The following is a 27,698-nucleotide window of genomic DNA, read 5'->3' as shown; positions in this document are numbered from 1 at the left end:
GTTTTGGGCGTGCCCTTGCCACAGTATCTGAGCTCTCCCAGCAGCTCCTGCTATTGATTAGGAACTGACATACAGAGAGAAGTGACTTTGCCAGGGTCAGCAGGTATCTGGGTGGGATTCATCTGATTAGAGAAATATACAGGGTCAGTATCTGGACTTCTGCCCATATTTTACTGCATGCAGGGTTCTGTTAATCACTGACAGTGCATTTTATCCAATTAAGGTGCGTGATTCATCTCATCACAGAGCAGATGTTTTCCATAGGAATCATAATGTGCCTATTTCTGCTCGCTCTCCATCACAGGCACCCAGGATGAGTAGCTTAGAAGGAGACACCTTCCTCTACAAGTTTTCTGAAGACAATGTTTAGCAATGTGCCCAAGAACGGAACTTGCACACTGTACCTGCTCGTTCTGGTAGGCAGTAACAGAAGTGAAGACGGTCTCCGGGAAGCTGAAGACTTGGAAGATGCTCCAGCGGACACTGAAGAGGTCATCTGCCTGCACAATGTGGAAGCGAGGCTTGTAACGATGCATGGAGTGGAGGATGATCTGGCACAGAGACAAACAAAGGAGAAAGTTTCCATGTGCAACCAGTGCCAACACACTGTGCGAAGTCTCCGGTGGAGACCCCCAGGACATCCTTTTCAAACCAGGGCTGCCTGCCTGGAGCTGGTGTCTTCACCACATCTCTACAGCAACAGTACAGAGCAAAGCCCTCCCTAGTGGCTGGTTCAGGGGGCACAAAGGCTCGGCTGACGGAGGAAGAAAGGGCACTAGGATATGTTCTAATTTCCACACAATCCAGTTTCTCACAGATCTCACATATTTCCCATAACATCCCTCTGCAGTGAATTCCCAGAAGCACAGCACAAAGGCAGCTACAACCTACATGCCCGTGTTGATCCAGTGTGTTGTTGGTGAGCTTCAGCTTCTGGAAGGAGACGGGTTCTTTCATCCAGTGGCTGCCGGGAGCTGGGGAATCGGGGTGGACGTAGGTACGACAAGGCAGCTGCGGCTCTGCTTTTCCAGCAACTTCCCACTGATCTTTATTCCACTGTGAACAGAAAGACACATATCTAGAGCTTAAAAAAAAAACAACCCTACATTCATCACAGGACAGCCTCAGCAACTTTGCTCCACTGTCAATTTAGTGGGCTCCTCTAAAGCACAAGTAGCAGATTCTCTCTTATGAGCCATGATCATATTACCAAAATAGCTCCAAGTCTAGGCTTCAGTTTTCCTCCCTGTCTCACAATGGCTGTCAGAGAAGCCTGACGTTATTTATGATTAAAACTGTACCACTTCAAATGAAAATTAGTTACCTTTCCAGCTGCTCCCCAAGCAAAACTGACAACTCCAGAGAGGCATGAAATCCACCAATTATTTCTGAACTTTGTCCAAAGACAATTTATTTATCAGCCTGGCCACTGAAGCATAAAGATCAATCTACTTCAAACAAAGATGGAAGGAGAGCATAACTTCTATTAAAGTACTTACCTTGTACCTGAAGTTGTCCATTGGCACAAAATCTACCAGCATGAGGTACTTGGCATATGGGATTAAGCCAGAAACTTTGATTTTACATTGTGGAAACATTCGTCTGAAGGAGAAATTAAATACACAGTGTAAGGATTTCTCTGTAAAGTGGGTATTGTCTACGCATGAAGCAGCAGGTCATGTTTACTCACTATTGTACCAAGTTCGGTAGCAGTATTTCTACAGACCGGCTACTAAACATTTTTACCATTTTACTGATGTATTGTCTAACCCTATGAGCTTAGGTGGAATAGGCACCAAGAGAGCAGCAGTTGCTGGTGGCCTGACATTGTTACTGCTTTTGTTTCTCTGATTCCTGCAATACGACAGTGGGAAACTTAGAAGAAAATATTTGGACCTGCACATCGCTCCTCGCCTTCTGCAGCTATCACAGCCCCGGAGGGTAGATTAGAGCATTTTCTAGCATGGGTAGAAAACGTGCTTTCATTTAAGAGCACATCTAGTTTTCCATTCCAGTACTCCCTGACACCACTTTCATCTTCTGACTCTGCAAAAAAGCTTTGACACCTACCTCCCTACCCAAAGGGATTATTTCAGCTCACAGCAGCTTTGACATAATACATTACAATTTCACAATTTCATATTCTTTCACTGCTAGCTCCACAACACATGACTCATTTAAACTTTAGAGTAGTCTGCACACACAGATTGTTACTATTCTACACAATGCTCTTGCCTGCAAATGCAGACTCAAAACCAGGCATTTACTGCTCAGCTGCTGCTGCCTGTGACGGAGGCAAAGGAAGCCCAGGGCACTTTCCAGAGCAGCCTCCCAGGGACAGGAAGAACATCAGCGTTAAGGGCTGAGATAAGAGTACAGAAGTTTTCTCAGCACATCAGCCCCACTGTGATCTTTTGCACTTCACAGTTTGGATTTCTACGATATCCTGAAAGTGCAATTCTTCTGCCGTAGGCAGCGAGATGCACATAACTGGCTAAAAAACTTGGTTTAAGGGCAGCCATCCAAAAAATAAGCACTGGGAGATTTTGTTAGCAGTTTGAAGGGGTATGGTGTGAGCTGTCCTGCTCCCCTCACCTGCCAGATTTAGTGATGATCATCTCAGTTCCTATCTGATGAAACTTCATCCAGAGATCCATGTCCTCGAGGGTGACCACGATGGAGCTCTGCGGGTAGTGCTCCAGGCTGGGGGAAGGAAGAGCCTCACACGGCGCTTTCACGTCTGCCAGGAGAGAGAGAAAATGGTAAGTTTGGACAGGCAGGAGACATGGCCCAAGATGCAGCACCCACAACAGTGCCCCCAGCACCCTCCACTACAGGGAGCTACCGAATTTCACACGCTGTTGTAACAGACAGCATCTGTACGTCTGTCCATCACTCCTCCTGTCTGGTCATGCTACGTCTCAGCTCCACACCTCCATGCAGGGTACAGCGCTGGTTCAGCTGAGGGACATCAGTGCTGAGATTTCACCCATGAAGGTCCCGGGTGCTGCCAAGAACTGGGGAGTCTGTGCCACAGGACATCTCTTAAAGAAAATTATTCTCCTTCAAAGGCTTTTTGTTACTTAGTCAGCTCAGAGGCATAAAGGCTTTTCCAACAGGTTTCTTTTTAGCTCTTAAGTTCTTTAGTAGAGATTTATGTGTTGTAGAAACTCAACCCGACCTCCTTTGCTCCAAAACTCGCAGAGGCTGGCAGCCACAATCCACTTTCATTCCTGTTCTGCTATGATCAGGGTTATACAAAACACTTTACCAAGAGAATGAAACGAAAGCTGAAAGGATTGGAAAGATTTTGAGTGTATCACTGCATAGTGGGAGAAAATGACAGGTAGGTGGTAGCAGAGGTGAAAAATCTCTGCAGAGGACACAGAAAGGATAGACACGAGACCCAAACGTAAGTGGGAAAGGGAAGTGATGGAGCCAAGCCACAGAATATTCTGAAAACAGGACAGCTGGTCTGAACTGGGCTGGGAGATGGAGAGCACCGAGGAGCCTGTGATGGTGGTGGAAGGTGCCTCCTCAGTAACACCGCACGGCACAGCGGCTGCCTGCAGCCTGCCTGCACTTTCCTCTGCAGGCAGAGAGCTGACTGCAGTGCTGGGGCACAGGAAAGGGCAGCTACTGGAGGAACTGTCTTTGGTGATGGTACCAACCTCCTCTGCAAAGCTGTTTGGATTAAAAACCTCCTATAGGAGCTCCTTCCTATATTGTAGCTCACACAAGATTGCTGCTGCCATACTGAAAAGTACAGGTGAAAAACCCAGTTCCGTTTTAGGTCAAAATTGCGACTTGGTATAGCTACTGACGGACTGATTTCATACCCAGGAAGGCCTTACTAACACCGCCCTGCAGTCTGGAGGAGGTGTTGATAACCCTGCTGGGCTCGGGGACACCCTGCGGACACCGGACGCTGCTGCTGGGGGACGCGCCATCGGCCGCTGGTCTAAAAGGGAGATTTTTCCACCTCTTACTCTGCATCAGATCTTATTCAGAGTATATCAGGAACAGATGAATTTCCATCGTGTTACAGCTTTCCTGAGTAATGTCTTCAAAAGAATAAGCAAGAGAAGTAGACAACTATTTCCAGAGAAATCAGCGTTTTTCAGAAAGCAACATCCTTTCACAAAAACAACCCCATGCGAGTTCAAGGGGTTCTTCCCACAGCATTAGGAAGCGAAAGACATTTAAACACAATTTTGTCAGTTTGTAAAGGTCTTTAGGCATTTAAAAAAAATATCCTCTACCCTTTTCTGCTTTGATCCAACATTAATGAACTGGCTAAGAAGTGACACCTAGTTTGCTCACTAAGATTAGCCTGTTAACATGTTCTTACTAAAGCTTCCCCCATATCCTCTTGCAAAGACATGAAAGCTGCCATGAGACGATGCATTCGGTAGCTCAGTGCAGCACATGTATCAAAAGGAGTTACAATAAAGTCGGGCTGATTTCCCACAGGAGTCATCCAGTCACAAACACATGCAAACAGATTTTGATTAGCCACACAGATGCTCACTCCTTCCCCAAATGAATTTTGCAATTAACATTTTCGTAAGCAAATTCCAATGCCATTAAATGAGACTACAACAAAGGAGTCCTTACTGAGGGGAGACTTCCAACGAAGTCAAGAGGAATTTAAGTGAAAGGAGATCGATGCTGAATTACAAATAAAAGGCAGTTTTTACAACTTGTTTTTCACCAAAAAGAGTCCACAATGAACCGGTGTAAAGTTGGAAACCAAGACAGGAACAGTTTGCACAGGGATCTGGACCCCAGCGATGATGTGAGCTTGAGAACAGATCCACACAGCCCAGCCTGTGCCTGCGGATCCATCTGCAGACCCACTGGAGATGTGCTGTGCAGAGCCCAGGGCTGGCTGGAGCTAAACTGGGTAAAGTCGCACATCCGTTGTGTCTTCTCCAGAACTTAGTTTTAAGTATCAGTTGAAAGAAATTTAGAACTAAAATTCTTGGGAATTATTTAATCTATTTTAAAAGTAGTAGTGTTATCATTGTGGTGTAATACTGCATGTGGCATACTTTAAAACACATTCTTTATGCCAAGATGAGGTTGAACAGGAAGATAGCTGCTATTATAAAGGCACTGAAAATTAAGACATCTTCAATCTATTCCATGCTTGAAAATCAAGTCCTTATACAAATACAAGCAGTTTGTCCTTCAGTTTCTATATCTAGAACAGGCTACACATATATTTTCTTATCTTGGAGATAGAAAGGAGAGAAAGAGAAATGAGAGTCAACTCAGTAATGCTTGCAGGCACAATTAGATCTTTGGACAGAAGATGCTTGAGTATAATCCACTCACCTAAACGAGTCCCTGAATTGTCAGCTACTGAGACAATGTTACGATGCCAGAAAATTTGTTGCAGCCTTCCCAAAATGTATGGAATAGGGTTTGCAGTACTGGGAAAACTCCAAGAAGGCAAACAGTACGCTTCTGACCTTCACTAATATCAGTTGTTATTGCATTTGTAGCTGTTACCTTCTGAGGGAAGAAGTCCAACACTAACAGCTACCAGTGTCCACAGGGAAGAAATACATGTCAATATATAAAGTTACCCAATAAATTAATCTCACCAATAATCAAAAAATTCCCCATGTTCTCTGACCTTATAAATGTCAGTAGAAACACCTAATTTCTCAGAACCACAAAGCTCTCTGGCAGTAATAAAGTACCATATTTCTGTAAGTCCAATGTCTTCACCTCTCAAACGCACCCAGTCATCACCCAAAATATTTCTGCTGTGTGGGGTCACACACCAGAAACAACGCAGGAAGAAAATGAGGCGACTTCTGCAATAGCTGGAATCTTCAGCATGATAAAATACCTAACACAGCCTGTGCTTTTTTCTCCTGAAGTGGCAGAAATCAGTATGAATCAGATCAACAGAGTATGGACTGCTTTACAAAATCCCAAAACAACAGCGAAGGTGGAAATTATCTGAGCCACTGCACATGTATTTTGCTTATGAATGCAGAGGTACAGAAAGGAAGCTGAGAATCCGCAGGCACCTCTAACGCTCACAAGAGCTGCATACCTGAACTAGGTGAGCAGTTGTTTCCTTCTGATGCAGAGTAAAACCCAGGATTAAGTCTGCGTTTCAGTTATCCTCACAAATGCAGCACCTCTGGGCTGGCCCTTATCTGTCATTGTGCCCAGCGTGACCGTGCCCCAGACAGAAGAGGTTAACCACATGTTATAAGAAGGACTGATGAAGGAAAATATAAACAAAGCCCTACAGAAATCAGAAAAATAGTATGTTTGGGCATGAAAGTTGGTAGAGGTGGTTTCCATCTGCTCAGGCTCCATACTTTTAAAGGGCATAAAAAAAGACAAGGAAAGACAAAACCAGATAGTTTTTATCAGAACTGTTCTTAGCAATAAAAAAAAATATTTCCAAAGCTTCCATGGCCTTCAACTCGAAGGAACGTTGCAGACCATATACAAGTAACACCTCTACCCTTCCACGAATGAGTGCGTTGCACAAGGTGATACATATAAGCGAGTTACGGGCACAATTTTAAGTAAAGCTTTGCTACCTTACAAAAGGTCTTCCGAGGCTCACAAAGAACACTCAAAACCACAGTTTCTCATCTATTCCTATTTAAAAATAAACCCAAATACACAAAACAAACAAAAAGCCCCACAAAGCTAAAAAAATCCCCACCAATGTTTTGGAAATACTCTCCAGTGACATATAGACTACAAAAAATGCTGGCAACCCTTCAGGAGCACTTCTTCCCTTTCTAAAATGATTGTACGCTCTTGGTGTAAGTCTCAGATCCTCCTGTGCAATAAGGAAAAGGAGGGAGACCTTTACCTACCTGGTAAAGCTTGCATTTTTCCATGTACTGGGGAGTCTGGGAGCTTGCACAGCTGAGAGAGTCACCAGAGTTCTTATAAGGGGAGCCAAAATAGTCCAGTTCAAAAGCAGGTCTGGTTTCCTGAAGCAAGCAAAAACTCTTCCTTCTGAGATCCAGTGTCAAGAGTGAGGGGATGAGGATGGGGCTCCCCGCGCAGCCAGCCAAGGTGAGTCCCTGTTTTATGGAGGCTAATGAGCAGGGAGGAGCTTCTTGCCAGGGCTGTCCCCTTGCAATCCTTTGATGTCCAAAGGGACAAAGAGAGGAAGGATCTGCAGCAATGGCTGGGGCTAAGGGAAGAAAATCAAAGAGAATTAACATGGCTTTGACATACAGGAAACCCTACAGGGGAAATGCACCTTGATTTACTGCTAACGCACTTTTAAATGACTAGAGACAAGACCAAAAACATCAGCTGAAGACTCACCTACAAAATAATTATAAAAATATCCCCCCAAAAAACAGCAATCAGGAAAAATTTCCTTCTGCCTATTCCAAGGATTCAAAATAATTTTCATCTCCAGAGCACAGAATCATTTTACTCTTGGTTTCTGGTACCAGAATCAGGGCTGAATTGAGCTTGTTCCTTCCCAAGTGGGTGATTAACAGTCTGTGGTGAAGTTTGCTCTCACAACTAGGATGCTGCCCCAACGCATCCATTCACCAACAGACAACTTCTCCACTAACAGATACACATTTGACAATACCCGACCTCTGCACTCACAGCCTGTAACCGCACAGCTCATCTTCCCATCGCGCTGTCTTTCTACAGGAGGGTCCTCACTGCTCATCACATCTGTTCTGATGCCCAGACCCAATGCTGCTCTGCGTGCACCATCCTTCAGCTGAGCTGCGTGAGAGAAAGTTGCAGTCGTTTAATGACAAGGCCGTGCTGGCACATCATCTTACCCAACTCCTTTGTCTGACACCTTTCAGGGCTAATGCAAGCCATCCAGGCGTCACACGGTGGGTCAGGCACTGGTTTTAGGCCTTGTTCAAGGCACTACTCTCACTGAAGAAGGCTGAACAGAAACTGAAGGACTTCAGCATTTTCCCTTAATTAGTTTATTCTGCAAGTGTGACCATTAGCTTTTGTGCTTACAAGTGCTAAGAGGCAGCAATCAAGTCTCATGCTTCAGGGCACAGAACAGCCCCTCGGTGAACAAGGGAGTTCTATGCGTTCAGGTACAGAAATTGCTATGCTAACATTTAAAGGTCAAAGATGTCCAAAAAGGGAGGTCAAAAGCAGGATATCAGTCTCAAATGGCCAAGGTTGGATCCTGCACAGCAAATTTAGGAGCTCTGTTCATTTTACAGAGCATTGCTGTATAGGTGCAGCCAATTCATGGTCTAGTTTTGCCCCCGGTAAAACAAACGTTTTTAAAAAATGTTGTCATTGATGTTATTGGGACATCTGATTTTCAGTCTGACATACAAAACACACTCTGAATTTATTTAGTCAGTTTCTGTAACCAAACAGCATCCCTTTAGTTCTGCTTTTCTTGCCTTTTGAAACAGGCAATGCAAGGACACAAAGAGGACAGAGGAGTTTAACCAGAGGATGGACAGGCTCTTTTTCAATAGTATATTGAATTTTAGGCATCCCAGTACTAAGCAGGGGGAGGAAGGCCAATGCTTAGTGTGCCAGCAAAGAACATTTAAAAGAAAGGGGCTAGAGAGTTCAAGAAGTCCTGAGGAGGATTTTAAAGCAGGAGATGGTCCGTTGGCTCCCGGCACCATAGAAGAACCACAACCAGCCTTCCCGACATCCCTTGAAAACTACTGGATAATGAGACCACAGGCCCTTCCCCTTCACCTATTTGGGGACGTCCAGAGCTGGGGAGTCTCAGTACCATTGAGGAAAATAGAATGTGCTGGAGCAACTTGTAGCTCAACTGGAGATTATTTATTAGATAAGTGGACTAATGAATCAGAAGGGAAAAGATTGGCTGAAAACGGTATCAAGGTCAAATCTGTCCCCCCATGTCCTGCTTTTCTAGTGCTAGTATTTCAATAGTAGAAAGGAGAAAAGACAACCATCATCAGAAGACTGAAAAGGAAAAATAGAACAAAAATTGGGTCAGATTCAAGCTAGCAGCGAGATGGATCAACATCCCACATGGTTAGAAACCGCACAACAGCAGAGGCAGCACCGGGAATCTCAGACTCTTCACCTGACAGGAGCGTGGGATGTGGGTCGGGACTCGCTGCTTCTCCCACGGCAGCGTATGAGATGGTCTCCTGCTGCCGCTTCATTTGCACGCCCCTATCAGCATGTCTGAGAACACACATTTGCTACAAGTACTGAAATCCTTTTGGCTCTTCCCAGCTGATTGATGGGGAAGGTGGAGCCATTAATTACCCATGACTAGTTAACAACTGGCTTTCTCCCAGCCATCCTAGTTGCACTGGAAAGGTTTTTAAAGTGGAAACAAAAAAAAAGTGAATTTGTTACTGTTGCTGGAAAGTGTGGCTAACAGGAGCAATCCCCATGAAATTCATCACCAGCAAAGGGGGAATTTAGCACATCACCCTCTTGTCTGTCTGTCCGTGGAGTGCCCTCAGGCAGTTTGCTGGGTAGTCAGAGGTGAATGTGCTGGTGTCTAACAATTCACTGGTAAATTGGAGGCTGGCGGGATGGAAAGGGATGGGAGAGATAGTAGATCTGACATGTATAAGTCAGTGAGGTACTGAGCTCTGCTTCAAGCTCATTTACAGCAGCAGGTAAAAATCCCGCTGTGCCCAGCTCTAACAGCAGGCTGTCTCTCTGGGCTGAAGGGATGGGACGTGTGATGACAAAAGCAAAGGCCAAGAGCTTTTGCTTTGCATCTCTTTGAGGAGGTGATTAGAAAGAAACATTCCCCTCTGGATTTTGTAGTAAAGCAAATGTTTTCTGGCACTTCTCCCACCTTAAGTGAAGCTTTAACCCTTAACACGCAGCAGGACCCTGTAGGGAACTGCTCTGCACACAGACACTCCTCCATTCCCACCTTCTGAACTGGGAGCTCTCTGAGACAGGGCGATCATCTTGCTGTCTCTGGATGGTGTCCAGGGCTCTCAGACTGCAGAAGAACAGATAACGCATGTCAGCTTGCAGGTTTCAGCTATCGGGACCTGAGTTTGGAAGTGGCTGCGCAGGACACAGCACCTCTGTCCAGACAGAACTCCCAGGACAGACAGCATTCTGCCCCCAGAACAAGCTGAAGGGCAAGGCGTAAGGAGACCACTGAAATGCAACAGAATCATCTTTGGAAAGAACCAGACTTAGATTATTGCTTTGTGCATATCAGCACTTGGGTGCAGCAACCAGCAGTCCAACCCCTGCAGGCTTCCCCCTGTGCATACAGCTGTGAGAAAGGGTTATCATACCAGTTTTAACAAAACTGGGCTTAAGCGAAGCAGTGCTGTCTGCCTGAGTTTGCACAAGTGAGGAAAAAATAACATTGTGAAATGCAAACTGCATTTAAGAGATACTCCCCTCTGGAACACCAGGACAGCCTTACTGCCATTTAAATGCGACTCGTTCAGCAGATTCCCACCTGGAATATGTAGGCCACCATCCCATAGCATCTGGGCAACTCTTTCTGAAGGATACTCTGCCATCTGCGTGGGATGAATACTGAAAATGTGGAAAGACAGCGTGTCATCAACAGAACCTCAAATAAAATAGGTAGTCCTACGCTGATAGCAATGCACTTTCATACTTAATTAAAAACATGAAGTGGCCTCAGACTCCCCAGACAGCTTCAGAATCCACAAACCTGCCCCTCATACACAGGCTCAGCTCGCTGCGGAGCAAACGGGGCCTGATTATGCACACAGGGCCAGGGGAAATGCTGTGTTTTTTCAGAGAATAAGCCAGATGAAACTATTACGGCTGTGCCTGCCTCAAAGCAACGCAACTCCTTGCTCTTCTTAGTAACCAATATCTCATAGAGAAAAAAGGGAATAAGTGCAACTGGTCAGACAGTTCTGAGCTGAGTGCCCAGAGCAGGGAGGGTCGGGACAGAACAGCCAAGCCCTGGCAGTATGAGCACAGCCCGAATTTGGGCAGCTCTATGAGCAAGTCTCTGTCGGCAGCCTCAGGAACGGTAGAAGCCTGCAAAGTGCTTTGAGATCCTCTGAAGAAGTAGTACGTATAATTTCCTATCATGTGGTAGCATAAGGAACAGTTCCTACCCAGTTCCTTATGGCAGCTCATATAACGAAGCATTTTCTTCCAATGGTGGGAAATGGCATCTTCCCCGCCTCCCCCCCTGTTTTTTACAATTGGGTTTGACTGCTTTTTCCTGGGAAAAGCTGCCTGGTGTCTTCAGGCACCTTACATGTGCGTTGCCATGCGAGGCAACCCTACCCTGGGACCCCTGCGAGGGGCCTTGCAGAAGGCAGATCTCTGTGGGGCTGAAAACCCCATGCTGAGCCCCAAAATGTACGACCCCAAACCTTCCCTGCGCTCTCAGAAAGCAAAAATCACATTTGGCAAAACCAAAACAGCTGGTTGGAGAGGGCCTGTTGGTAACAGCTCCATGCTAATTCACAACAGGCTCTCTGGACCCAGGTGCAGGGTGTGTGGGGACCAGCCCCATGCCTGCACCCACCCTGAAGAAGGCTGGATTTCAGCAATGACAGCATCTGTTTTGGAAAGGAATGTGCAAAAGAGGCTCATGTAAGTGAGAAGTTGTACATCGTTAAGTTTAACACGAGGCTTCTCCTCTTGCAGGTTTGTGGATTGAGGTATGTGGCCACAAAGCTGTGCTCCTGAACTAAAGAAACAGAGGATGCTCTTCTGTCTCCCCTTTATCATATCCGCCCTCCCCAGCCCTCCTGGAACATGCCCCTCTTGTCCCAGCAGTTAGTTAGCATTGAGACAAGAAGGGAAATACTTAGCAGCCACTTAACACTGAAGGCCGAGCTTGGCCTCAAAGGCTACAATCCAGAGTCAAATGCAAAATATTTCTGTCTAGAGCTTTTTCAAATCTTCACAGACTCCTGATGCTAGATGCAGGGTTTTCCTGCCAAGCCATTGTGTTTCCCAGACACAGCTCAGCACTGTGTCCCACTCAAATCCACAAAGAAATACATCCTGGAAGGACCTTCCAGCAGCATGAACAGCTTTGCAAGACAGCATGGGGAAGGGTCACCAAGCAGCAGCAAACACCTCTCTGCATGGGAAAGGCTCCTCTGCCTCCCCGCACCGGGGACAGCCCTGCCAGAACCCACCCATCTCCATCAGGAGCCATAAAGGACCAGCCTTAGCAAACAGGCAAACAGCTCTGGATTAGCATTCACACATAAATACTTTTATACTTATACAAGTGCACACACACCCATGTGCAAAGAGAAACATCGTGCAAGGCTTAAAAATTGCTGGCAGTTTATTTAACCCCAAATTGAGCCGGGAAAAAAATCCTGAGCAGAATGGATTTTGCTGAGCAGCCCAGCTGACAACGCTGCAGCAACCTCGGTTAAAAAGCTGATCTCTACAGGAAAAAGCAGCAGCCCAAACCCAGAAGCCTGTATCTAAATTGCTGGACTCTTGAGATTGCAGATACACTGTCATGCTACTTTGGTTTCTGCAAAAGATTATTTTTGTCGGTGTGTAAGCATTTGTGAAGCCATGAAACCAACAGATGAAAAGCCAGGCTTCAATCATGCAAGGCTGTTTGCAAGTTACTTGGTTTTGCCAAGACAGATTTGTCCTATCAGTTCCATAAGGACGTTTCCATATTCCATCCATCATAGTCAGGCCCTGGTCAAAACAGGAAATCAAATAAACAGTTTAATTCCTGATCAAAAGAAAATAAACAGTTTAATTCCTGATCAAAAGAACTGTTTTCAAAGAGCAAATGAAAACTGTTAAGATTTAAATGTTTTGGAATTTAAAACTAAAAACTGTTGTGAGCTCTACAGAGCTGAGTATAGAGCTCAACATCATCAACTCTGAAGAGATTTTTTGAGGAAGATAAAGAACACTACCAGAAAGCATGAGAGAACGATTAAATCATACACAGTAGATTATGATTCAGAGCATTTTACAATAACTCATGTTTCATCTTACTAAGATCTTATTACTGTTCTTTTTTTCCCTTTTACAGTATTATTTATAATTTTAAAAAACTGTAAAAATTTATATAACCATAGGATACATACAACTAAACATACATGTCATAGGAAGAAGGGAACAGAACCCACAACCCATCTAACTAACCTGTAGAGTCTGAGCTGAGCTATTTATAGGATCTCTCATTAAAAAAAAGCCAAGCTAGATTCATGTAGTATATCCTGCCAGACAGTTTTTGAAAGCTGATACAGAACATTATGATGGGACATCCATAATCTTTGCAAAGTTTGAAGTCAGTAACAGAGAACTGGAAATATGTGTTCATTTTAAGCAGAAAGTCCTTGGATAAGCTGCACTTTTTTTCACCCAACTTGTTCATCACCTGGTAGCAAATATTCAGGTAAGAATCCTTCAACATCACAAATAATGGAAAAAAGCACCTGTCAGGTTTCACAGAATCCTAAATGGGTTGACACTGTCATAAATGTACATGAAGCGACATAATCAATCACAGCTACCCCTAATTTGTCTAGATTTTTTCCTCCATTCTTCTCATATTGGCAAATTCCTCCTACCCATTCTTTGTTGCAGCCACGGGCCAGGGTACAAACCCCAGGCAGGATCACAGACCCAGCGCTCCCTCCCCCCACCCAGCAGATTGTGAAGTGTTTATGACCTGGCTCTTATGGCTCTGGAGGTGCTGAATGGCCTTTCCCCCCTCCCCTCCAAGTCTCAGCTCCTGATGAGCAGCTACAGACCAACTTTTAGCCGGTTTGGTCCGTAGTTGTGGCTTTTATTGCCCAGTTTGTCTCTTCAGCTCACATTTGTAAGCTCCAGAGTGGATTTTTCCCTGGGTAACACTCTGCAGCTCAAAGAACTCTTCTTGTTTTTATTACATCCTTAGTGATTAAAGGGATATTTAAACCACACTACACCACGCACCCTGCTGTGAATATAAAAGCCTTAACATCATTTTGGATAGATGTGTTTAGAAAAATAAATAAAAAAATAGCCCTACTATAGCGGACAAATGCTTCTAAGTTGTTAAGAATACTGGGCACTTGAATGATTTAAATACATTGGTTGCAATTCCTTGGGAAACCAAAGAACAATGCATCGTTTTGAGCTATCTGAACAGTTATACAGGCAAATTCCACTGGGACTGAGGATGACAGAGGTGTGCAGTGACTGCGTTATACTGAAAATACTGGATTTCAGCTACTTAGGCATAAATGACTTCAATTTCTTCTCCTCTCTAACCTCATGATCACTAACGCACACATAATAGGTACCATTCTAGAAACACAATCTTTGCTGTTGTGACGGCAAAACTGTTTCTAAATGACCGGCACTTTACAACCTAAGCTGCACCTGCTGATCAAATGGAGACACAAATAACGATATAATGTAAATTCAATGGAAATATTTAAATTCTGCTAAGAAGAGTGCTGAGGAGTGTGCAGGAGGAAAATGAAGTCGTATTTGAGAGCAAGTATTCTTTCTGAGTACAGATTAGATGCTTATCAATAATAAGGTTGCTGGTTTTGCCACCCTTTAATGCTGCAGTTACTGGTTTAAGCATCTGCAGGGAGCTACTGCCAGGTCAGACTCAGTGGAGTTAAGTCTGCCTGCAACACAGGTTTGGGCTCACCACGGAGGAGCTGATGGTTCTCCTCTTCCTCCTCGCTGCTGGCCTGCTTTGCTGCTTGGTGCTGCTCAGCTTCTTCCTCCTAATACAAAGTAAAAAACCAAACCAGATTATGACAGGGTGCAAGGAATATTCACATTGTGCATTACTACAGCATGTACCTGGTGGCCCATTGAGCTCTGACTGATGCTCGTCTCATGACTGAGGCATTTAAAAAGGAGCTTTCCTGTTTGGATTCCCTGCTATTACATTTACTCACATTGCACCTCAGAGCATTCTCAAAAACCCCAAAGGACCCAACTCATCTGTGTGACTTCTACACTTCTGCCAAGTTGGGCTGAAACCAGGAAAGTGGGTTAGAGAGGAAACACCAGCAGCAAGATCATGCAAGTCTTTAGATCTGTTTCACATACACTTGTGAAGTACTGGTTATGACAGGAGCACACATTTGACACAGATTCAAGCAGAGGGAAATGTCCAGGCTTCTCTTACAAGATGCTGCCGCTTCAGAGCTTTACTGGTGATCTTAATTCTCTGTCAGGAAACTGGTTCTTTCTTCCAGTGACTCCTAAGAGCTGGAAAACCTGGATGGAGTGTCTGGGGGAGGGGGATCAGCCTTCTCAACATCTTCTCACTTGTAGTGTGCACTGTCCAAAGGTGCAACGTTCAGGGTTTTCTGCTAGACATTTAGGTCTCATGGTAAATACCTACAACTACTTTATTACAGTCTGAGGTGATAAAATCACAAGCATATTAGGTGACTCAGATGATGGACCACCTTCTCCCACCTGGCATTGTCACTGGTGCTATTTGCTGTTGGCCAAAGCTGCAGCTGTCGCCAAGCAGGTGCCCGTTTTGGCACTTGGTGTCGTGAGCCACCTGCAGACAGGTTTCCTGAAAAACGCTACAGCAGAAGTGCACAAAGGCTCCATAACTCCTGTTCTTCAGAGGAGGCTGTTTCTCATTTGTTCAGGAGAACCTGCATTCCTGCCAAAAAAAACAACTGGGTAGGTGGAGGGAAAATATATATGAAAAAGTGTGGTTACAAAGAAAGAAAGAAGGGAAAAAAAGAAAGGGAAGACACAGTGAAGGAAAATAAAAATGCACCAGGCTGTACCCGCTTCTGTCATTAGTTTTCTCCTGCTGGGCTCAGGGGTCCTGCCATCAGCTTTTGCACCCAGCTAAGGATTTACAAAAATAAAATCCTAGATTTCCACACATCATAATTCACAAATGACCAGCTACTGACTCCCACGGGAGGCATGACTGCAATCTAAATGTTGCTGAGCCTGGCAGAGCACTCCTGTTCCCCACTCCTAAGCCCAAGCCAGAGCGATGGGGAAGGTGTCAAGTTATTGAGCCACTGGGTTTCATCTCCCAAGAAGTGCCTTTGGGTGACAGTGGATACACTAAAGCCATCAGCCACTGAGTTAGGGCTGACAAAAGATTGATCCGCGAATGAAATAGGCTGTTTCTGTGCAATTCTGAAGCACAAAGTTTACCGGCTGTTGTCCTCTCTGCTTTCAGAGTGCTCCAAACAGCCCTCACGGGAGAAAACAGGACTCCAGGTTACACAAACCAAGCCTACCTTGTTTATTTAACTCACGCACAGTGTTCATGATTCACCAAGCCGTTTTCCATGTCCTAACAAACTCCTGCCATGCACAGCTCCTCCTTCCATACATCACAACTTTCTGTTCTATCCGTTGTTATCCAAGAGCAGTCCAGAAACAGAACATTCCCCATGCTGAAGTCTTCTCATTTGAGGCATCCAGGTCAGAGCTATTCTTACAGCAAACCAGGATGGTGAGTCCCTCCCTCTCTTGTTTCAGCCCTAATGTTCACGAAAGTGCCAGATTCAGCTTTGCAAACGGAAGTCCTTTTCCCCAGAACTGATGCAGCTCTGGCAGAGGCAGTGGCTACGTCTCGTGGATCCCAGACAGGGATGTTTGTCTCTGCCTGGTGAGGTCAACCTTGAGACTGACTGCCCACCTTTCGGCACCTGGCTTAAGGTCTCTGACCAGTAAAAATGCAGCAAAACCATTGACTGATCATTCAAAGGTGACTGCAGAGAAGTAAAACTCACATAACAAGGGGTGTTGAGGAACAGAACTTGTCAGGTTCTGGTTTAACACTTGCTGCCTGAAGACAAATGAGAGGATACTTGCAGAAGTACAGGTTCTTTTTCCATTTGCACCCAGGATCAGGAAACTCATAGTAAAGGAAATAATTACTGTTACCTGCATGTCCTAACTGCCCAGCTCTGGCTTCTGCAGTGCAGCCACTGTCAATGGTTTTGTGACACAAGGAACTACAAACAGTTTCTGTGCAACACCCACATCAGTTATTTCTCTCTTGCTTTAGGTGAGACGGTGACAATGAGCCCATAGTGGGACTATCACAGTTAAAAAGTTACCTGATTAGCCTGGCCTCACAATTTCTTTGCCATCCCCAAAACTAAACCCAAAACTTGTGTCTTATCAATATTTTACTCAGCAACATACCAAAGGTATTTAAAAGCCTCAGTCTATTTCAGAGATAAAGGCCTCAGAGATAGAAGCGGTGCTGATGGCTGAAGCCAGGGCAGGAGACAATTATTCCCAAGCAGCCTCTCCCCAGGCTGAGGAATCCTGGGTTTCCTGAAGGCAGTTCTGCCCCAGCTTTTCCAGCAGATCTTCTTCAGAGATGGAATCAGGCCCTTAGGAGAGCTGTCATTTAAATGTAGTTACCAATAAGAGGTCATCTCAAATAAACCTCAACGTACTTATGCTCCCATCCCATGTTTAGCCAAACAACTAACACATTTTCTTCAGCAAATAAACCAGAATTCAGTAAAAATAAAAGTAGGAAAATCAACCTTTTTTAAAAACAAACAAACAAACAATTATCTTCCACCAGGCAAAATACTAAATGTACATCAGTATTTTGGCAGTAAGGAAATATTCTCAAAACAACAGTATTGCAGCAGTATTGCCTTCTGCTTTGGAAATGTGTTACCTTGATGTTTATATAGCCACAGGAGACCATTCAACAATGGCAATGTGTTAATTCCATTGACATTATCGCTCAAATTCAGTCACAGGGGCTGGCGAATTCTTTTTTTACATGGCTCTTTCATCTGAAAGAGTAAGGCAGGACATAATGGATGGTTAGTAACATACTGTTAAATGGTTACAAGACACAGGAAATATCAACTGAGGCGTAGGAAAAAAATGAAATACCTAAGTAAGTCTTGATTAGAAAAAAATACTTGGTTTTGCTGTGCAGAATTATCCCAATTTCTCAGCAATCAGAGCTAAGGACTCTCTAAAAAACAGAGTATGTTCTATACTTGCACGAGCTTGGATACTTGTTCGTGTTCTCTAGAGCTCTGCTCACGCAAAGCTCTGCGTTATTCACCATGACAAAAGCTCAGGTGAATTTCTGTATCACTCTTGTGTAACTCAACCATGGGAGCAGTTCCTAGTAGATTTTATTCATTCACAATGGAAAAAGAAACATCATTTAGCCATAGTTTTGACTAAAATGGCATAGAAGATAAAATTACAAGCAACTGAAGATCTACAAAAATGTCCTGGCTTCAAATTCAGTGGACACTTGTTTTTTTTTTTGTTTTTTTTTTTTTTTTTTTTTTTTAATTTTCATGGTTTGGTTTGTTGTTTGGGTTTTTTTTCCCCTTTTTAATGTTATTTTTACAAGTAATTTCCATTTATTAGAGACAGAAAATGGACAATAAATAGTTAATTGAAAAAGTCACCAGCTAGTGGGAAAGCTCTGATGCACAACTCAGTTCTTTTGATCCTTATGACTGAACCAATAAATCGATGGTGTTATTATGAAATAGGTGTGGAAAGTGAATATTGACAAAGCCCAGACAGAGCACACACTAAGGAGCAGGCAGCTCCTAGTCCACCATATCCAGTAAATCCCACCAGCTCTGCTGCTACTGTTCTGAAAGCCACCAGGATTTCCTTGCTGGAACAATATCAACCACTAAGGATGGGAGAGAAAAGCTGTTAAAGAACATGATATTCCTAATAAACACCCTGGCCCAGGTGTCACACAAACCCAGGTATCACTAAGCAGAATTCATTTTATAATCTTCCTTTGTGGAACTTACACAGATAACGTCAGTTGCTCTGCAAAGTTCGTCCATGTGCCACAGCAATCTGAATTTTAGGGAGAACTACTGGGGGAATTCTGACTTCCTCAGTACTGCTCTCAAATGAATCTAGCACAATTCTAAAACTACAGTTTGTTCCTCTTTACTCTGATGGATTTGTTATCCAAAAGCTCACATTATATTGTCATTTTATGAGCACACCCTACCGTACCCAAGCCTGTTCTTCATAGTCACTTTCCCACATATTTCATTTGGGCTGAAATTTTTATTCAACAGAGATAGTTTCACCTTTCTTGGGCATTTTACGTTTTTCATTGGTTAACTGTGAACTTCTGAGTTTGCATGTACTGAGGAAGTTGAGTCTATTTATTTTAAAGCACCTGTTTCCGATGGAAATTTCAGTTGTAGAAATACTTTAGGTCACTAAACAAATTGTATACAATTTAAGCCCAAGGTGAAATATAAGCTGCCAGTGCTCTTTGCTATCTTCATTGAAATCAACAGTCATTTATATTTAGGTACTTTGTTGAATCAGGCACATATTTCAGATGAAATATTGTCCTTCTCCCTCTTCCCCAGCAGACCGCCTGCACTTGGAAATAGCATTTACATATTTTCATATTCTTTGCATCCACTTTTCCATTTGTCCTCACAGTACTAAATAACGCAACAGTTGCTGCACTTTAGATCTGAGTCGCCATTACTGAAATGTGACCACACACACACACCGGGCATTATAATGGTAATGTAAATATTTGAGTTTTGCTGAAATTGCAAGAAGTTAATCTCATTAAAAAAGCAAATGCAGCAGGAGTGCATATAAGCACATGCTATTTACTCTCTCTCACATTTAAATTGAATTATCAACTGTCTAACAGTGAACTCATTAATTCAGACAGTAAGGTCCCCAGAGCCGTGATGTGCATCATGTGCAGTTGTCCAGGACCTGGTGTCTGCCCCTTCCCAGCTGCCAACACCCATGTCCCACATCCCTCAGAGCAGGCCGGGCACCTGCCATCCCAGCTGAACTGGGACAGACCAGTAACCACTGGGAGGCACTGGAAGACACACAAGGATTAAAATACCTCTGAGGCGGCTGGATTTCTAGGAATCCCACACTGCTTTCTCATTTTTCCTCTTACAGTGAGAAAACCTGCTAACAACTTCCGAAGCACAGGCCTGGTAAAACTTGCTGTTGCAGGAGAACCTTTGCTCAGTTCATGGGAAGACGGATTTTAGAGGGGATGAAAAGCATCATGGTGCATCCAAGAGTGTACCAGTAAATGCACTCGGCTTGTTTGGCTGCTACAGAAAGACCCATGTCCCTGTCTTCCCACGACTAAAACGTGAGCTGGCCGGAGTGCCGAGATGCCAATGGCTGGTTCTAACCGCACTGGCAGAATTTAAATGCTTCTTTCCGCAGCAAAGCAAAGGGATCAGCAGACCCCAGTTATCAACAAGAAACTCCCACGCTTCACTTTGCAGCAGAACTTTACAATGTGCAAACCCATGCTATTATTATGTTCAAGAAAGCCAAACTAAAAATCATCTTGTACCACTGCTACTTGCTGCGAGACAACACATCAGGCTCTTTGTTTTGCTCCCAGGAAAGCCCATTTACTTATTAAGTATAGGAAGCACTTCCAGCCGTGCCGTCTATTGGGAAAGTGGTAGCAGCACTGTGATTTGTTTGAGCTTGCACTGAGGGCACAGCGTTGCAAATTGATGTTGGAAGATCAGTAACTTCCACTATTCTTTTTTTCCTAACCCACTCTAACTTAATGGAAATCTAATATACAGTCTAGACATTCCTAAGTGACACATTTCCATATTCAAACTACTGCTTTCTGACATTCATATAGCATGGTGGTTTTATATGTCAGCTCAATTAACAAGTTAAGCTATTCTTTGAGAACACATCTAGTGCCATCTCTTAAGAGGAAAAGAAAATGATCACTGCAATCTTCTTTGAGGAGTTATATTTATATATACCTATGCACTTAAGAAGAGAAAATGTGACTCTTCACACATTTTAGTGTGGAACTTCAGGAAATTATCTCTCTGGTGTGACTTATATTACAAGGAATCAAAGAACACTTCTAATAACATCCTTTATTAATTACTACTGAACAGTAATGTGTTCAGTGCTATATTAGATAATAGTTCATGCCATGTGTATTTGCAAATAAAACTCAGTTGTGTATGATTTCTAGTGAACAGCCCTCTATATCTGTCATATCTCCTCAGAGCAATAAAAAGAAAAGAATGTGAATACATAAGACAGGTTCTTAAGCTAACTGTAGTTATACATGACAATTAAGAATTTACGCACAAAGAACTGTGTCTAAAATGCCTTTGGCCTGCCAAAGGCCTTTCACTTGTAGTTAGAATAATATCCCTCTAATTAAAATTAAATTAATACCATTATAATGTAGTTCTCGTATGCTTATACCATATATGAACTTTGTAATATATTCCATTTATACTGGAATTCACTGTTGTTTGCAGGATCTCTGAAACAGAGGGAGAGAAAATACAAGCTGAGAAATAAAAACTGAGAGGGGATATCAGTGTCTAATCTGAAAGCAAATCTACTTTTTACCATATATGTTAACCTGGTTTTAGATAGGCAGTTTCCTTCAATAAGACAAAGTACTTAGAGAGACATTGCGAAGTGCTCCTCCCACTGGGATTTTATAATTGAACGCTTTTGTACCAAGCCATATGCACAATCATTTAATTGTGCAGATAAATCGTAAATGCAGGCAGAAGTGCGATCTTACGTTTCCCTTTGGTAGAAGTGACTTTGTTTTCCTGGTTTTGCCGTCAGTTCACAGCCCCAGCTCCATCTCACTATCCTGTTCCATGTGCGTTTCTGCAGGATGACACCAGGACTTGATCTCACCTCCTGGCTACTTCACATAACAGAGGCAGTTATGCAAGATTTATTCCAAGCGTGAAAGGTACATATTTCTTCCATCATTTTCATACACATTTTTGTCCCCAACTAGAATTTTACTTCAATGAAGCTATCTCAAAACATTTTATAGATCCATGAGTTTTATGCTGGTACAAACCTCATGCCACTGCTATGAGCTAGACTGAATTAATCAGGATTTACACTGACAAACCTGAAAGTGTTGAGTCTTTCTATGTAAGATTAACTGTCAAAAGATACTCTTTCCCTCCCCCATTATAATGTGCTGCACATTAAGAAAAAGGAAAACATGCAGTAGGCTTTTTATAGGGGAAAGAAACAGAAGGAAAAAACATAATTATGGGGCAAACATTTTCATGTAGAAAGTAAATATACAGTGGTTCTGTTTTCCTGCTAAGTTGCAATATTAATGCTAACAAATTGAGATTTCATGCCCCGCCACCGCACTATGGCCAGGAACATGAGACAGAATCCTGTAAGGCGGGTATAAGAATTCTCATTCTCTCTGCTTTGAATCAAAAGATGTAAGTATGAAAAGGACAGACAGTACAACTGTAGAGAGCCCTTAGGTGTAAAAGAGGTAAAATCCAGCAATGTAATTCAGTCTTTCAGAAGTTTAAAGATAGATCCTGTTCATCCATTTCAGGGGTTGGGGGTTCTGGGTTTTTTCCTTTTTCTTCTTCTCTGTCCTAGGGCCCCCTCTAGCGCTCCCACCGCAGAAAGTGTCACTCTCAAATGACATGGGAAGACTTCGGGCACAGGGCTACACAGGGATGCGCTCAGAGCCTTGAGGTGGCACCCTGCCATATACCTTGTTCTTATTCATACATGACATTTTACTAGAGATAAACCCATTCATAATATACAATATTTTGGAGCTAACATGCCCCTTGATATCCACAGCTGCTGTGCTGTGAGGTTGCATCTGAGCCTCCTCTGCAAGCACTGAACTCCTTTAAGACATGGTACAGAGCTCATGCTTGGTGTAGATGTGTCCAAATGTGCATGTTTCATATACATTCTCTAAGGCCCTCACTCATTTTGAGGGTCAGCTGTGGCCAAAACAAATCCACAGGCAGCAAGATACCTACATTATATGAACAAAGCTGCAGAGAGGTCGGGGAGCTCTATGGCAGCTTTGAAGACTGCAGAACAGGGGCTCTGGAGTTGCCTAACAAGCACTTGCGGACAGGTGTCATCCTCATACACGCACTAAATAAGCAGCAGGAACAAGAGATGTGCGGTGAGATTTGCCCGGAGCCTCTAGGTACTAAGGTCAAAGAGCCATTCAAGGCAAGTCAAGTCGTCCCCCAGAAGCCAAAACCACCTCAGATGCCCACCTGTTCCCCTTCCCAATGTCACTTGTTGCACTGTGCCCCGCAACAACAGCCCTGAGTCCCACAGGGAAGTTCTCACCGAGGCAAACTTGGGCTCCTGCAGCCTGTGGTACGGCTCCTCAAGGTCGCTCCCAAAATCCTGACACAAGCTTCAAAGCTCAGGATGAGCGGATTCCTTGCCACCAGCTGGAAGAAAGGGAAGACGGCAATTAGCACTCAACACCTACGCTGAAGTTTGTGCCACCATCTTCAACTGCAAGAATAAAGCTTCTTCAATCCAGCTTTACATGACTAAGTAAGAGATCACAAGATTTGTGCCTGCTGCTTTTTCTTCTGAGCATCCCAACTCATTTACCCTGTCACTCATGTTTTTAGCTTCATTGAAACCCCATCAGCAGTGCCAAAACCAGACTATTGAATTGAACGGTGTGATCCCACCCAGGCAGGTGAGACTCGGTCTGTTCTCACCTGGCCCCTGTGCCCAATAAGTCCATTTTGCCTCCTAGTCAGTTTTTGCTGCCACACCATCTTCATCTTTTCCTGGTCCCTTTCTCCCTGAACATATGGTGTTTATTTTGGTTGCAGAAGACATTAATTTCATTTTTCATGAAGAAATCTCATTCTAATTAAAAACAAAACAAAAAACAAGCAAGTGACAACAACTGACAAGCCCTAGTACATGATAAAATTAAGGAAGATACTTGGTATCTTCCTTGATTCAATATTTTGGTTGTGGAATGAAACATTAGCTTTTGAAGAACGGTGTTTCTGAGACAGTGGGCAGAAGCCACCAGTGACAGCTGTGCCCAACAAAATTAATTCTTAGTAAGCCTTAGAGAAACAAATTATTGATGGGCTTAACTATACATAGATTATATAATCATTGTGTTAGGAAATGAAACCGCATTAAACATAACCAAATCCCAGTACTATAGACCTTAACAATGCTTATGAGTGAAAGAGATATCCTACCATGTTTTGAAACACAGAAAGTGTTTTAACCATCTACAATTACACTCAACATCCTATTCAAAATAATTACTTTCTCCATTTGCTTTGAAACAAAAATGTCTTTGTTATTTGCCTTGAAGTCTTAACAGTTTGGCTTTTTAATCAACTACTGGCAGGAACAAAACAAGTCAAAGGCTTCACCTCACTTCAGGCATCAGACATTCCTGTCCCCAGAGCTTCACAGGGAAAACCAAACCAAACACATACAAAAGCAAAATACTTCAGTAGCTGCCATTTATTTGTCTGGCACGTTAGAAAAACACCTGGGAACACCAAGATTTTAGAAACAAAAGTTACCCGGTAAATCCTGACGACAGATGTTGACATTTATTTACATTACTCACCTGGTAAGATGGAACTTACCTATACTTGGATTTCAAGTTATAACAACTAGGATCAGACTGAAATCAAAGCAACTACTGCAAATAGACTTATAACTAACCGTAGTTTTACCATGTGGTTGGGTTTTTTTGTTTTTTGGGTTGGTTGGGTTTTTTTTTTTAATTTATTTCACAAAATTACATTGCCAGGCTTCAGAAGATACCACGTGAAGTAAATACTTCTGTTTGTAAGGATTTGAAGTTCTTGCTCCAAGTACCTTCAGGGATGGTGCTTCAGACACACATTGTCTGTAAATGCATCCAGTGACCCTGGCACCTTCACTAGAATTCTACAATTCGGTTCCTTGGACAGAAGAACCGTGTGAGCTGTACTTACAGGGCCAGTGTCACACCTGGATAAGCAAACAGCTCCTCCAGTGCGCAGGAGCAGCAACACCTGTTGGGGAAGACAGGGCAGAGCTGAGCAAGACATCATTTAGTGATGAGCCGAAGGGCAGGACTTGAAGGAGGTGGCCTCTGCACTTCAGTCTCAGGAACTTCGCGAGATAAAATCCTTGAACTACTGGAGCGCGCAATGTGAATGAAAGATCAGAGACAAAAAAGTCCCCAAAACCACACCAAACAGCAGGAAAGAGTTTTGAATACAGGCTAAAACAAGTCATGCAGTTTGAAGACTACAATGACTTCAGAGCAGATCAGCAAAATCCAGTTCTCTTTGCTGACAGGAACAGTTTCAACTGACTATTCTAACTTTCTTTAACCACCAAGAACTAAATCCTTCACAAAAAGCAGGACTAGAAGAGAGAAGAAAGCTCAAGATCAGGCATTTTAGCAAGCTCTGGAGGAGAAGAAAAAAAGGGGGGGCAAAACATGTAATGTCAATAATCCTTAAGAAAAATAAATGAAAACAACCACTTTCAGTGACCGAACTCAATTAAGAAAATCAAATGCTCCGTCTTCATACATCAAATGCACACTAGAGCACGGACCTAAGAATTTATATGTTAGCTAAGCATTTAAGAATATACATAATAGACATTAGCCAAAAGCCCAAGCAGTCTACTTTATTTGGGTGAAAGAGCCCTATTGAGAACAACTCCCAAGTTGCGTCCCATTTCTCATTTTTTCCCTGTGCTATCTACTAGAAAATAAACATCATGCCTGATTATCTGAACTACCTGAGCCTATTAGGTACATTATACACTACATTCATAATAACCCACACCAAAGAAAATACCCATTTGCTTTTACCATTCAGTTATCTGATCTTTTCCAAATCAGTTGCACCCAGCTCACCTATCACTTGCAAATTACCAAGTTACACAAACAGTTGTTAATAAGCCCAAGATGGATATGCTCACTTGCTTACAAATTACGTTTTGTTCACAACAAATAACTCAAAATATGAGAATAAACTTGTAATACAAAGTTTGATGCTACTTTTTATTCAGGGTCCATTCACCATTCTTATGGTGAACAAGAGCGATCACCCTAAGAGTGCATTAAATGCTAATTCGTACAGCTAAATATTCTATGTGATCCTGTTTACTATGTGTTGTCTTACCCCTTAGGTTGTTGGTGAGCACACAGACACACTTGGACAGGTGAAAAAGAGTTCAGAGCACATCTCTGTGGGAAAGTGAACCCCTTGCAGGCCATCCTGGCAACACGGGTTCTGGCTCACATAAAACCAACCCCATTGGAAGAGCTCCGGCAGCCTTCACAAAAGGAAGAGGCTTCTCCACCCGCTTCCTTCACCACCTTCTTATCCAAGATAGAAAAGGAAGGGAGGAGCAGTATTTTTTCCAGAATCTTGCGCTCTCAGATGAACAGAGACAACAGTACAGTTCAACTTTATTAGAAAAAAACTGAAGTTTATACAAAGCTCTGCATTTTACAGAAAACCACCTCCCCCAAACACAAAAAATCTGACATTGCAAGCTGTATGCATTTTTTTCATATACATACATATATATATATATATATGTACATACACATATATATATGTGTGTGGGCGCACGCGTGTGTATATATAGTGTGACATGTATTTTTTTTTGCATGATTTGCATTCATTATTTTACGAAGTTAACATTCAGTAGAAAAAAAAAGATCTTTGTTACCATTATTTTCTCATATAAATAACTGCGAGCAGTCCCTCTGCAGATAGATAAAAAACACCTTTTCGTGTCATTCTGTAAAAAACAGACATTACTGAAATGGTACTGAAATCTTTTGAGTTTTTTCAATACCGCCATAAAAATATCATCTAGCCCCCAATTCAAAATGCTTGTCCAAGGCATTAGAAGAGAAAGGACTGTAAGACAATTCTGGAGAGATCCGTTCTTTAAGCCAACATTCAGGGAGATAATTTTTGCTGGACCTCATACATTGGTGTGAAATGAGCAGGAAGAGGAGGCCAACCTCTCTGTCTGCCTGGAAACGCTGGTTCTTTGCCTGTTGTCACCCAGTCACATTCCAGCAAAGCACCCGGCAGTGCCCAGGAGCCAGCACAGGCAGCTCACCCTTCCCACCCCACGACAAAGCCACAGACTTTACCAGCTCAGCAAAATATTCCTACTCCATTCACCTCAAAGGGAGCTGTTGGACTAATTGTGGCAAGGCTGGGCAGACATTAGGTTGCTGTATTATCGGGAGAAAAACTTAAATAGTGCAGAAAGTCCAAAATGACAACTAAAAGAAAGAAAATGCTGTAGAAAAGAGCTACTCCCAAGGCTCTGGTTTGAAGAAGCAGGAACAGTAGAGAGATGTGAGTTGCAGCTCAAAACATCCTTGCATCTACTGAAGTCGAAGGTGACGGCGTGGTCCAAATTAATTAACTGCCTGGTAAATGATCATTCTTTCCGTCAAGCACCATGATGGGGAGAATGGCGAAGATTTTGAAGGCAATACAAGTGGTAGTGGTGATAACAAAGGTAATGAAAGTGAAGAATAGAATGATGCCGATTAAATGGAGAGTAATGCCAACAAAGATGTTTCGCCTGCCAGAGATGCTGGCAACAAGAAGAATGGTTAAATGGTTGGTGTTGGTGATGGCCAGAATTCATTCATATGTCCATGTAGTCATCATCTTCATCAGTATCACTTTCCAGTGAGGACTCCTGGCTTGAGGTCTCTAAGATTTCCAAAGCTGGCTGACAAAGGCTCTCCTTCTTTACATTCGCTGCAGACTGAGCAGACAAAATAGCAGACTGATCCCCAAAAGAGAGAGAGAGAATATACTGCTAAGTAGTCAGGATAAACCCATGATAACAGGTATAAAAGCCAACTGGTTGCTATCCTTTCACATTCAATAGCTCTCTTACCTCTATAAAATATGCAGCAT

At 43.2% G+C, this 27,698-nt stretch overlaps 2 protein-coding genes across 7 annotated transcripts in view; both read right to left on the bottom strand.

Moving 5' to 3' along the window:
- LOC102092642 (T-box-containing protein TBX6L) overlaps nucleotides 1–26,050 on the bottom strand; it is a 32,033-nt gene extending 5,983 nt beyond the window's left edge. The window contains exons 1-9 of the mRNA XM_005503880.3: nucleotides 15,394–26,050; nucleotides 10,436–14,687; nucleotides 9,887–9,958; nucleotides 7,621–7,746; nucleotides 6,861–7,186; nucleotides 2,596–2,740; nucleotides 1,500–1,602; nucleotides 892–1,056; nucleotides 405–551 (exon numbers count right to left, since the gene is read on the bottom strand). Of these exons, the coding sequence (XP_005503937.2) occupies nucleotides 405–551; nucleotides 892–1,056; nucleotides 1,500–1,602; nucleotides 2,596–2,740; nucleotides 6,861–6,876 (576 nt within the window). The 5' untranslated portion in view covers nucleotides 6,877–7,186; nucleotides 7,621–7,746; nucleotides 9,887–9,958; nucleotides 10,436–14,687; nucleotides 15,394–26,050. The remainder of the gene's footprint in view (nucleotides 1–404; nucleotides 552–891; nucleotides 1,057–1,499; nucleotides 1,603–2,595; nucleotides 2,741–6,860; nucleotides 7,187–7,620; nucleotides 7,747–9,886; nucleotides 9,959–10,435; nucleotides 14,688–15,393) is intronic.
- A 147-nt stretch (nucleotides 26,051–26,197) lies between these two features.
- CABIN1 (calcineurin binding protein 1) overlaps nucleotides 26,198–27,698 on the bottom strand; it is a 102,088-nt gene continuing 100,587 nt past the window's right edge. For all 6 annotated transcript variants that reach the window (XM_065033698.1, XM_065033701.1, XM_065033700.1 and 3 more), the window contains one exon: nucleotides 26,198–27,564. In XM_065033698.1, coding sequence (XP_064889770.1) covers nucleotides 27,421–27,564 — 144 coding nt within the window. In that variant the 3' untranslated portion in view covers nucleotides 26,198–27,420. The remainder of the gene's footprint in view (nucleotides 27,565–27,698) is intronic.

This window comes from Columba livia, chromosome 17, assembly GCF_036013475.1.
Source record: "Columba livia isolate bColLiv1 breed racing homer chromosome 17, bColLiv1.pat.W.v2, whole genome shotgun sequence".
Lineage (NCBI taxonomy): Eukaryota > Metazoa > Chordata > Aves > Columbiformes > Columbidae > Columba > Columba livia.
Note: the sequence above shows the minus strand (reverse complement) of the source record. Positions and strands in the feature narration are given on the sequence as shown.